This window comes from Salvelinus fontinalis, chromosome 6 (assembly GCF_029448725.1).
Source record: "Salvelinus fontinalis isolate EN_2023a chromosome 6, ASM2944872v1, whole genome shotgun sequence".
Taxonomy (NCBI): Eukaryota; Metazoa; Chordata; class Actinopteri; order Salmoniformes; family Salmonidae; genus Salvelinus; species Salvelinus fontinalis.
The window spans coordinates 48,485,341-48,498,615 of record NC_074670.1 but is presented as its reverse complement, the minus strand read 5'-3'; the positions used below and the strand labels follow the sequence as shown (position 1 = coordinate 48,498,615).

Genomic DNA, 13,275 nt, shown 5'->3' with positions numbered 1-13,275 from the left:
TTTTATATCGACCCCATTTGGGTCCCGCTTTAAATTACGTTCAGCTTATAAAGGCTCCATAAAGCCTTCATAAGCACTACATAAATGTGTTACAAAGTTTCTATAACCTGATGTCATGAGTTGTACAGGGTTCATAAATGTGGCATAACTGTGTGACATAACCCACGAGGTCGAATATGGTATAAACCTGTGCTTTATAGAAGGTGACATGTTGGGTTGACATGAAGGTGACATGACGGTCTGGTGGACCAACACATTAAACTTGGCCTTCATTAGTTAGGGTTAGGTTTAAGATCACATTTTAAGAAGATCAATTGTGGAAATAGGCAGGGTTTAGCCATAAGTGTGACTTTTTTACTGTGTTAACCCTCCTGTTGTGTTCGTTTCATGTTAATACATTCTGTGTTCCCGGTCCAAAATGACCGCCCCATTATCGTTGATTATGAATCCATAATAATACATATATTATCGCCTAATGTTGTGTTAGATCTTTTTATCAACTTAAGTTCTTGTGAACATTACAAGTTTTGAACTTCTTTTTGCGATTTATGGCCTGAAGGCCTCATTGACCTGAGCTCATACAACTCATTTTTGAGTAAAAAAAGAATAATGTATGGATTTTTTTGACTATAACAAATACTCAGATGAAACATATTGTGCTATTTATCACAGACTACTTTGTGTCAAAGTTTAACAAGGACTCTCTCCTCACCAGTGTCATGATCAAGGATATGATCAAGAGCTTCTCATACAGTATATCGTTTGGTCATTGTGCTGCCACAGAAGAAATTGTGAAGAAGGCCTCAAAAAGCTTTATATACCAGAGCTGCGAGAAAAGTTCTATATATTATTGAAGCAATGTTGCGATTGTTTGTGAGAATGCCAACAGGTGTTGTTCCCGTGGGGGAAAGATTCTATTGGGGAAAGGTTCCCATGGGGGTTGCCATGGAAGCCAAGAAGGGGTGTGTGTGTGTGTGTGTGTGTGTGTGTGTGTGTGTGTGTGTGTGTGTGTGTGTGTGTGTGTGTGTGTGTGTGTGTGTGTGTGTGTGTGTGTGTGTGTGTGTGTGTGTGCTCAAACACACACATATATAGGGGTCTGGGAGAGGAAGTGTGTCCATCTGATGAATGGGCATGTGCCTGAACTCAATTTTATACACTAACTGTAGTCTCACCCATTCATTTCTAATGACCAGTCAAATGACCGGGAACACCACAGGTGTACAAAGTTAAATAAAACACCCAAAATGTAATGAAAATCATCTAAATGTATTCTGTGTGTTCAGATGCCCTGTGTGGACAAGTCATGGAACCTTATGACAATCAGATTAAATTAACTACATTTTTCAGAGAGAACTTGTAAATCGGTCCAATTTGACCGGAACACAGCAGGAGGGTTAACTAGTGATGATGACAAATACTTTACAAATACTGCATGTTGGTTCCAACCTTAAAAGTAACAACAAAGAAAGTTAGCAGGTATGTTAGGAAATGCCTTTGTACCACCATCTGGATGAGGGCATTTGCGTATGTGCTGCACTAGAAACTCTAAATGGGGAGATGGGAAACTCCATTTGATTAATATTATTATATTCCTCTTTCATTTACAAATCTCATGACTTGATTATGAGACGTGGCTGTATCTAAGGGGATTTTTATTTAACTGAGCCCGTTAGCTAGCTAAATTTCGGCTATCTAGCAATTGCTGTGTAGTCACCAAAATTATTTGAACGAATGACTGAGGTAGCTACAGTATGTAATCTAACTCAACACAACTACTACAAACTAATTTAAATTACAATAAATAAATGTTAACTTACTTGTTTTTCGCTGTCCGGTGGCACCACAATTGGGCATTTGATTTGCAAACTCATCACTTTAACAGCATCTTGTCACCAACACTAAAAAAAGTACTTCCGGGTCACAGAATTTCTGAAATTTCCTGAATAAAGTCCTCCACATAATAGTATAAAAGTATCAACAACATGTTTTTATTAATTATATGAAAAAGAATTGTCTAAACATTAACAATGATTCATATTTGTTCATATTTAAGTGACATTTGCATTAAATGTGGGTTTTAAAACATGTTCAATGTCATATAAATGCCCCCAGTGCGAAGCACTATTTGTAATACATATGTAATACATAATAAAAAGAATTGTACATAATACAATTATTTTTCATATAATTATAATTATATTATATTATAATTATAATGCGAGTACATAATCATCACGTGCGATTACTGTGCTACAGAAAACCCTCAAACCAAACAACAGTGCAGGGCATGCATACTGAATTAAAGGGCAACTACACACAAACATCTAAGTTTCTTAGATTTTTCACAGACCTCAAAAGTCAACCCCTGATCTGGTTAAAGCATTGTTGTGAACACAGAAAATGAAATGTTGCTGTTTTTCTATTTAAAAAAGTGTGACAAAACTTGGGGAAAACCTGAAAAAATTGGGGAAATCCGAAACCTGGAAAAACAAAACAGAGAATGGAATTTGGAAGAAGGCAAACAATGTTGAAGGGATTTTAAAAAGCCTCACCAATGCATTTTGGGGGAAGTTGAGGTCAGGTCCAATATTGACTATGCACCAAATAAGGAAAGAAGTTGGGTCATCCTAGAAATGTTTTAGTGATATAATATATAACATTTAGCAGACGCTTTTATCCAAAGCGACTTTTTTTACGTATGGGTGGTCCCGGGAATCGAACCCAATATCCTGGCGTTGTAATGATCTACCAAGATGCATGACAGGGTTAGAAATGCTTTGTGAAGCCTCAATTTAATATGACTTATAAGGCCTTTATAAAGCAGTGCTTATGCCACCTTTTATAAAGCACAGGTTTATGTCATATTTGACATAGTGGGTTATGTCACATTTGACATTCGTTGTTATGTCACACAGTTATGCCACATTTATGAACCCTTTATAAAGCATGACATACGGTTATAGATGATTTGTAACACATTAATGTAGTCTTTATGAAGGCTTTATGAAGCATTTATAAGCTGCATGTCATTTAAAGCGGAACCTAAATGGGGTCATAATAGCATAATAATGTCTTTGGCTTTGTGTTTGGCTGTGATGTAATTGTTTTAACCCTGTTTGGACCCAAGGACGAGTAGATGCCAGGGGAGCCTAATAAATATAAAAAACTAAATATCAAATGCTCCAAAATTATTTTCTGTTTTCTGTTTCTTGTTTGAATTTTTTTTTACAGTGAGCTTTGTTCGGCCATTTTACTTGTTTTTGTTAGCCAAGTTGGCTCGTGAGTTTTAGCTAGCTAGCTAACGGTGAGTCGTCTACACAGTGTAGCCTAGCCTACACAGTGATAACTGCTGTGTACTGCACATGGTATCAGTGTGGAATGACACATGCCAGAACCCGTCCACTATTTTCCAATTGCATGTTTTGGCCAGTGCTTGGACTGAAATAGGTGACGGTACTCATTGTGGGTGCTGTTACTGTTTATATTTATGTGCAGGAACTCTGCAATACTTTTGAGCTAATATTCTATAGTAAGTGCAGGGATTCAAGCAGAATCAAATTTGAGGTGCCGGTACGCAGTTCCCGTGATCTACTGCCCAAATCAAGTACTGTGTTTAGGTTAAAAAATATAAAAAAATATATAAAAATCCTGTCTGGAACACTGACAAGTAGAGAATAATAATAAAAAATAACTCAACCTGATTTGGTGGGCCTAGGCCAACCAGGCCCATTCATGCCTACGCGCCTGTGTCAATCTCTTTATCTCTGACACAATCTCTCCCTCTCTCTCCCTCACTACACACTCCCTCCCTCCCTTCCTTTCTCTCTCTAGGGGCCTATATTCCACGCTGTTCTGAGGAGGGTTACTTTAAGTCAACCCAGTGTCATGGCAGTACTGGACAGTGTTGGTGTGTGGACAAATACGGCAACGAGATCGCCGGCTCCAGAAAACAGGGCAACCCCACCTGTGGTAAGGCCCATCAGTCAACACACACACACACACACACACACACACACACACACACACACACACACACACACACACACACACACACACACACACACACACACACACACACACACACACACACACACACAATCATATACACAAGCACGTATAACCAATATTCGTACTCTACCAGAGGTGGCTTCAAACACTATTTTGAATCATTCCAAATACTGAATATGTGTTTTATTGAGCTTGTCTGGCTTAATGGACCAATAGAAAAGCACCAAAACTGAAGATCTCGCCGAACTGGCACTCCAGGCAGGCTAGAGCAAATGCTCAAAGTATTTGAAAGATTTCACATAGTATGTGAACCCAACATAACATTTCTAACACATTTCCGCACAAGCTAACACACACACACACACACACACACACACACACACACACACACACACACACACACACACACACACACACACACACACACACACACACACACACACACACACACACACACACACCTCCAGCATTCTCTTTACAATGTGTCCCATCTGTCTCTATGAGTGTGCTCTGTGATACAGGTGTTGCTGTGTGTGTGCGTGTGTTATCTAGGTCTGTGTAATCTGGGGTGCTGGAGGCAGCGAGCTCGCTGAGTCTTTCTTTAAAGATACCACTGAAGCATGTGGGGAATCTCAATGACAAGGTCTCTGTTCTGTTAGAGACTTTTTACGGCGCAAATGTGTCTCCCCTGAAAACAATACTCCCCAGGCCTTTTAGAGGAACAGACGATACCTTTGTCATGTTGTTGTTGTTTGTGGAGTGTGTTGGGCATTTGCATGTACTCCTATCTCTGAAGCGTAGTTCCATTTTACAAGGAGACTAATCTGCACTGACAATTGCCAGACTGAACGTTGGTGTGGTAAACCCTGCTGCTAATAGAAGCTGTGTAATCACCCAGACAGACCTGAGAACAGCCTGTGAAGTCTTATCTATCTATAGCTGAATGCATCTGGCTACCTCTGATTCGCTGCTCATGTATTTGGGATTCAACAGTGTTCCTTTGAAAGGTTTCATGCTTTGAGATGGTGAGCTGGGATAAAGTAGAGCTCAGGCTCACACGGACCACTGGAGGAAGGGGACGTTATTTACACTCATCGTGCATTATGCTGTCGGAATAGCACGTCTCGATTAAAGGAAGCTGAATGTGGATTGGTTTGTTTGTCTGCTTGTTTGTCGGGTCTGTCTGTCAGTCTGTCTGTAGGTCTGGCTGTCGGTCTGGCTGTCGGTCTGTCTGCCTTTCTCAGACGTATTTTGTCTCTCTTTCTCTGTCTTTCAGTTTCTGACTCTTTGCCTGCCTACCTGTCTCTCTCTTTGTTACCTATCTGTCTGTCTCAATATCTAACCTGTCTGTCTCTCTGTCTTTGTCTCTAACCTGTCTATCTCCCTGTCTCTGTGTAGAGGAGGACCAAGAGACATCGGGGGATTTTGGCAGCGGGGGTGGTGTCCTTCTCCTTGACGACCAGGAGGAGGAGCCACCTCGGAGTGGGAGGAGCCGGCAGAAGCAGAGGCGGGGCCGGATCCATCCCAGAGGGGCCATCGAGGATGACGAGGACGAGGAAGATGACAAAGATGACGAGATTGGCTACGTCTGGTAGCTCTGCCCCCACCTGCTCTCCCATCAACCAACCAGGGACTCCCGTTAACTCTGCACAGACCTGAAGCCATTCCAGCATCTCCTTCGTCCCACCTCCTACCCCTCAGCATCCGTCCATGTCCAACTGACTTTTCCTTCCTCTTGTTCATAACTTCATTGAAGCTTTCTCTTCGTTAATCCCGTCCTACTCAACCTTCATATAACGTGTCCACCTCCTACTCTCCTTCAGAGAATGGAGACCTATTCAATTCAAACAAAGACTATTTTATTGTGTTTCCCTCTGCTTCAACTGTCCCCAAACCCTTCAATATTTGACTGACACCGATTGCTATAGCCTCGTTCTCTCTCTCTTGCTCTCTCATCTCCCCTTTCTCTCTCTTTATCTGCCTGTGTTTCTGGGAGTTTTGTGTCTGTCTTTGAGGCCATAGACACATTAATGTAACTATATTCACAACAGGAAGGCGAGATTCTACAGTATGTCCCGTTCCCTGGCCCTTCTGTCAGAGGCTATAGGCTATATTTGCATGTTCCCCTACTACGCCCCTGCTGAAGACATGTTTGGGTAGCCAGATATGTAACCCAGAGTATACACATTTAGTTTGGTTTATTTGGTGACAATGCCCACATTCGCTGCTGCAGCGCTCTCTTTCTCTTATTACCGTGCAAACCTCCTCTAATGTAGCTTTTAGAAGTTTAAAACTACGGTGTGAGCCGCTAACTGAATAGCAACCTCTGTCTTCAGCTTGAAAGTTCAAAACATATATATTGTTTTTCCATTAATTTGATGATTATTTTTTTTTTTTAATAGTTTTGTACTTTGGTTCAGGTTGGAGACGAGCACTTTGTCTGTGGAATTTCAGATCAGAGAAATCCTACAAAGTACCCAGGCGCCATTACTCTGACCTTTTTCAAACCTCCACAAACCAGCCTGCAGCTTTTGAGACGGACAAATATATTTTTCTTTCATTTTAACGATTTGCTTTGATTTTTTTTGTTACTAAAAGCAGCAGGAGTTTAAAAATAATGTTTTACCATGATAGTTTTGTTTGTCGTAGAGTTTGATTTCTGTAGCCATTGGTTTGTATTGTTGACATAAGAAGGGAAATATTCTAGCTATAGTATAGCTTCTATTTTAAATTAGTTCCTGCTTTATTTCAGAATATTTCGGGTTGCAGTCAAGTGAGGTCAGTTATCGTAATGTATCTACCCCACAAACCCAGATGAGATAGGCGTAACCCATAAGTCGGGCTTATGAACAGTTATAAGCATTACACTGGTACAGTATAAGCACACCCACACAATGCTTAGTGACATTTCACTTTGATAATGACAGGCCTTGGATGGTTGGACGCATATATTCACAGGTCTGAGCCGGGCACTATATGCTTCATTGGGCTTGTGATGCAGCGTAATGATACATTGCTTTTGTGTGCTTCGGCCAGTGGGAAGCGATCTTGAACAGATTTTTTTATTCACGTGTGAGAGTCTGTTGTGATTGACACTTTGGTCCATATAGCACAAACAACAGCTCTACAGAATAGACGTCTGAGCTCTTCTACTCTTCAGCAACACTGATGTTTTCCAAGTGTAGTTCCAGGCAGGCACACAGCTAATTAGAAAACAGTCTATCACAACCAAACCCTGCTTGCTCAGTCTACAAATCTCACTTTCTCGCTCTCTTCCTCTGCTACCTCTCTCACAGCCTCTCACTCCCCCCTCCCTCTCTCTCTCTCGCACATCTTTACTTTCTTTCTGTCACTCGCTTATTTTCCCTCTTTCTCTCGCTCCCTCTCCCCTCTCTCTCACTATCTCTCTCTGTGCTCTGTTTTTCACGCTGGTGGAATGCATGAGTGAGTTTTACAGCCGTGGCGCTCCTCTCGCTCCTCTCATTCATCTAATTTCCCTTATTTTGTTTTTTATAGTTCGGAGTCGACACCCGTAGAGTCGGCCTTTCATCTCATTCTTCTCCCAGAGGAGCCTGGGAAATCTGGGGACAGGAAGAGGAACTCAGGGGATGAAAGTGATGCTTTTGGGTTCGGGGCTTTTTTTTCTCCTTCCCTCAAATCTCTCTCCCTTTCTCTAATCCCCATCCTCCATTTTTGGTCTCTGTCCTTATTGCGCTCCCTTTTCTCCCTTCTTCAGTCCACTCCTTATCCCTTTCTCTTATGCCCACGCTCATATACAGTATATCTGTGTATTTACTAAAAACTGATGGGTGATTTCTCCCTCTGTCCATTAATCAATCGGTTGGTCCTTTCAGATCACAACATTAACTCATCTAGTTACAACTGATCACTGCATCACAGTGACCTCTGACCCTGATATTGATTGGTTGTTTGTTTATCACGTCAATAGCATGCATGATGACCCTTTTGTGTTTTGTCCCTTTGCATCTTCAACTCTGACCTCTGTGTGTATATCAGCCAGAGAGACAATAAATCTCCCGCTAACACATTACACATACGCGAACACACACACACACACACACACACACACACACACACACACACACACACACACACACACACACACACACACAGACTGTAACATACTTGTAACACATGTGTATTAAGTCATCTCTTGCTGTAGCAGTGTAAGGCCTCTTCTTTTGATTCTGCAATCAACTTGCCCTTGACCTTTGCCCTCTCATGATGTCATAACTGACCCTTGCTCTGTCCTGATGTCACTGCTGTCCCTCGCTTGCCTGGCCTGCTTGTGTACATAGCTGAGTAACCCTCCCTCTGTTTGGCCCTAGTCACTCAAACGTCTACAGAAGCGGAATTACATGCAATCCCAAGGTCCTTTGCTGTTGCTGAAATGTCCTCAGATACACACACGCACATACACTCCCCTACGTATTTATTTGGACAGTGAAGCTAAAATGTTTAGTTTGGCTCAATACTCGCTATTTGGATTTGACATCAAATGTTTTATATGTGGCGACAGTACAAAATGTCAGCTTTTATTTTAGGCCATTTTCATCCACCTCTATTTTACTGTTCAGAAATGTAAGTATGCTATGTATATAGTCCCCCCCATTTGAAAATGACATAAGTATTTGGACAAATTCACTTGTAGTGTATGAGATTTAGTCAAAAGTTTTGTATTTGGTCCCATGTTCCTAGCACTCAAGCTTGTTCCTAGCACTCAAGCCCCAGGTTTGTTGGATGTATTTGGCGGTTTACTTTGGTTGTGTTTCGTGTTATGTTGTGCTCAATAGAAATGAACGGTAAATAATGTATTGTGTCATTTTGGAGTCACTTTTATTGTAAATAAGAATAGAATATGTTTCTAAACGCTACATTAACGTGGATGCTACCGTGATTACGTATAATCATGAATGAATAATGATGAGTGAGAAAGTTACATAGGTGTAAATATCATACCACCCCCCACCCCCCCCACCCCCCCCCAAAAAATGTTAACGTCCCTGTTATTAGTAATGGAGGATAGCATGTGTTGGGGGTATAATCTTTGTGCATCTCAAGCTTTCTCACATCATTATTCCCGTTGAATTTGTCCAAATACTTATGACACTTTCAAATGGGGGGACTATGTACATAAAGTGCGTTCATTTTTAGACCAGTGACACATTTTTAAACAGTAAAACTGATATGTATGAAAATACCGTCAAATAAAATGTGTCATTCTGTAATGTCGCCGCATATAACACATTTGATTTGAAATCCAAAATGATGGAATTGTCCAAATAAATACGTAGGGGAGTGTACAAGCGCACACACACTCACTCACACACACACACACACACACACACACACACACAATACAGTTTTACGACGCTAGTTCAAACACACACATAAATGGCCATGTTTGCAAAAGTCTTCTTTGTTAATTCTATATATTTTTTACTTTGTAAAGAGAAAAAATGACTAATGTTAAAGGGTAATATATTGCCGTGTGAAGGCACTGTGGCTTTGTCCAGTTGCAGACTGAGGTGTGTAAATCGATTGTCCTTAATGTAGCTAGACTCCAGAAGCTCTTTCCATAGAAGCATAGTGCAGTGAGTTTTAGAGTGTCTTATTTTCCCCCTTCTGAAGTTATAATGGAATGTTGATGTTATGGGCTGAAAATACCTTTATTTTATTGTAACAGTTCCACAATGTTTGTCTGAATAAATTTAAGTCTGTCCTGTCCTGTATTTTCTCTTTGTGTGCGTCTTATTTAAATGGTGTAATTTGTGCTGGACGCACAAACATACAGTGCCTTCAGAAATTCACACCCCTTGACTTTTACCACATTTTGTTGTGTTACAGCCTGAATTTAAAATAGATTCAATTGAGATTCTGTGTCACTGGTCAACACACAATACCCCATAATGTCAAAGTGGAATTATGTTTTTAGATATTTTTACTAACTAATTAAAAATGAAAAGCTGCAAGAATTTGCTTAACAAGTCACATAATAATTGCATGGACTTATTCTGTGTGCAATAATAGTGTTAAACATGATTTTTGAATGACTACATTATCTCTGTACCCCCCACACATACAATTATCTGTAATGTCCCTCAGTCGAGCAGTGAATTTGAAACACAGATTCAACCACAAAGACCAGAGAGGTTTTCCAATATCTTGCAAAGAAGGACACCTATTGGTAGATGGGTAAAAAGAAAACAAGCAGAGACTGAATATCCCTTTGAGCATGGTGATTAATTACACTTTGGATGGTGTATTAATACACCGAGTCACACAAAGATACAGGCGTACCAAACTGAGTTGCCAGAGAGGAAGGAAACCACTCAGGTATTTCAACATGAAGCCAATGGTGACTTTAAAACAGTAACAAAGTTGAATGGATGTTATAAGAGAAAACTGACGGATAGATCAACAACATTGTAGTTAATCTTCAATACTAATCTCAATGACAGAGTGAAAAGAAGGAAGCCGGTACAGAATATGCTTCCTGTTTGCAATAAGGCACTAAAGTAAAACTGTAAAAAATGTGGCAAAGAAATTAGATGTATGTCCTGAATACAAAGCACTAATTTGGAGCAAACAATAAAAGAAACAGAATAGAGCTAAGCACAGGCAAAATCCTAGAGGAAAACCTGGTTCAGTCTGCTTTCCAATAGACCCTGGGAGAGAAATGCACCTTTCAGCAGGACAATAACCTAAAACACAAGGCCAAATATACACTGTAGTTGCTTACGACATTGAATGTTTCCGAGTGACCTAGTTACAGTTTTGACTTGTTTTGGCTTGAAAATCTATGGCATGACTTGAACATTGATTGCTGTCTAGCAATGATCCAACATCCAGCTCGACAGAGCTTGAATAATTAAAACAATTAAATGTGCAAATATTGTACAATCCAGGTGTGCAAAATTCCTAGAGTGTCACGCCCTGGCCTTAGTATTCTTGGTTTTCTTTATTATTTTAGTTAGGTCAGGGTGTGACATGGGGAATGTTTTTGTTTTGTTGGTTTTGGGTGTTGTTTATGGTAAAGGGGTTGTGTATAGTATATGGGTTTGTGTGGAGTACATGTTTCTAGTATTGTCTATGTATGTTTAGTTGTCTAGGAGAGTCTATGGTTACCTGAATGAGTTCCCAATTAGAGACAGCTGATTTCGGTTGTCTCTGATTGGGAGCCTTATTTAGGGTAGCCATAGGCTCTCATTGGTTGTGGGTAATTGTCTATGTAAAACGTTTGTAGCCTGTATGTATGTGCACAACGTTTGTAGCTTCACGGTCGTTTTGTTGTTTTGTTAGTTTGTATAGAGTTTTGTGTCGTGTTCATCTTCGTCTTTTAAATAAAAAAAGAGAAGATGTATTCATATCCAGCTGCGCCTTGGTCCGTCAATCCGCCACACGATCGTGACAGAATTACCCACCATAGGACCAAGCGGCATGACCAGCGGCAACAGGAGAAATACAAGGATTCATGGACATGGGAGGAAATTTTAGACCGGGAGGTACCAGGAGAATATAACCGCCCCAAAGCTGAGCTGGAGGCAGCGAAAGCAGAGAGGCGGCGATATGAGGAGCTAGCTCGGAGACAGGAAAAGGAACCTACAAAGGATCTGGGCTACACTACGTGGGAGGAGATCGACAGGTGGGCGATCAACCCAGGGAGAGTGCCGGAGCCCGCCTGGGATTCTCTGGCGCAGTGCGAGGAGGGATACCGGCGAATGGAGGCAGCACGACGAAGCGGTAGGAAGCCTGTGGGAAAACCCAAAAAATTTCTTTGGGGGGGGGCTTAAAGGGAGAGTGGCGAAGTCAGGTAGGAAACCTGCGCCTACTCCCTGTAATTACCGTGGAGAGCGAGAGTACGGGCAGACACCGTGTTACGCAGTAGAGCGCACGGTGTCTCCTGTACGTGTGCATAGCCCGGTGCGGGTTATTCCACCTCCCCGCACTGGCAGGGCTAGATTGAGTATTGAGCCGGATGTCATGAAGCCGGCCCTACATATCTGGCCACCAGTGCGTCTCCTCGGGCCGGTTTACATGGCACCAGCCTTACGCATGGTGTCCCCGGTTCGCCTACATAGCCCGGTGCGGGTTATTCCACCTCCCCGCACTGGTCGGGCAACGGGGAGCATTCAACCAGGTAAGGTTGGTCAGGCTCAATGCTCAAGGGAGCCAATACGCCTGCACGGTCCGGTATTTCCGGCGCCACCTCCCCGCCCCAGTTCAGTGCCACCAGTGCCTACACCACGTAACAGGCTTCCAGTGTGTCTCCAGAGCCCTGTTCCTCCTCCACGCACTCGTCCTATGGTGCGTGTCTCCAGCCCGGTATCACCAATTCCGGCACCACGCACTAAGCCTCTTGTGCGTCTCCAGAGTCCTGTGCATCCTGTTGCTGCTCCCCGCATTAGCCCTGAGATGCGTGTCCCCAGTCCGGTACCACCAGTTCCGGCCCCACGCACTAGGCCTAATGTGCGTCCCCAGGGTCCAGTATGCCCTGTTCCTGCTCCCCGCACTAGCCCTGAGATGCGTGTCCCCAGCCCGGTGCCACCAGTCCCGGCACCACGCACCAGGCCTACAGTGCGCCTCAGCCGGCAGGAGTCTGCCGTCTGCACAGCAATGACTGAACTGCCCGTCTCCCCAGCGCCATCTGAGCCATCCGTCTCCCCAGCGCCATCTGAGCCATCCGTCTCCCCAGCGCCATCTGAGCCATCCGTCTGCCATGAGCCTGCAAAGCCGCCCGTCTGCCATGAGCCTGCAAAGCCGCCCGTCTGCCATGAGCCCACTGAGCCGTCCGCCAGACAGGAGCCGCTAGAGCCGCCAGCCAGACAGGAGCCGCTAGAGCCGTCCGTCAGACAGGATCTGCCAGAGCCGCCAACCAGACAGGATCTGCCAGAGCCGCCAACCAGACAGGATCTGCCAGAGCCGCCAACCAGACAGGAGCAGCCAGATCAGTCAGCCAGCCATGAGCAGCCAGATCCGTCAGCTAGCCATGAGCAGCCAGATCCGTCAGCCAGCCATGAGCAGCCAGATCCGTCAGCCAGCCATGAGCAGCCAGATCCGTCAGCTAGCCATGCGCAGCCAGATCCGTCAGCTAGCCATGAGCAGCCAGATCCATCAGCTAGCCATGAGCAGCCAGATCCGTCAGCTAGCCATGAGCAGCCAGATCCGTCAGCCAGCCATGAGCAGCCAGATCCGTCAGCCAGCCATGAGCAGCCAGATCCGTCAGCCAGCCATGAGCAGCCAGAT

The 13,275-nt window shown here is 43.3% G+C and overlaps 1 protein-coding gene across 2 annotated transcripts in view; it reads left to right on the top strand.

The window, feature by feature from the left end:
* Positions 1–9,761, top strand: part of spock1 (SPARC (osteonectin), cwcv and kazal like domains proteoglycan 1) — a 289,083-nt gene extending 279,322 nt beyond the window's left edge. For both annotated transcript variants that reach the window (XM_055926788.1, XM_055926789.1), the window contains 2 exons: positions 3,832–3,969; positions 5,407–9,761. In XM_055926788.1, coding sequence (XP_055782763.1) covers positions 3,832–3,969; positions 5,407–5,603 — 335 coding nt within the window. In that variant the 3' untranslated portion in view covers positions 5,604–9,761. The remainder of the gene's footprint in view (positions 1–3,831; positions 3,970–5,406) is intronic.
* The last annotated feature ends 3,514 nt before the right edge of the window (positions 9,762–13,275 follow it).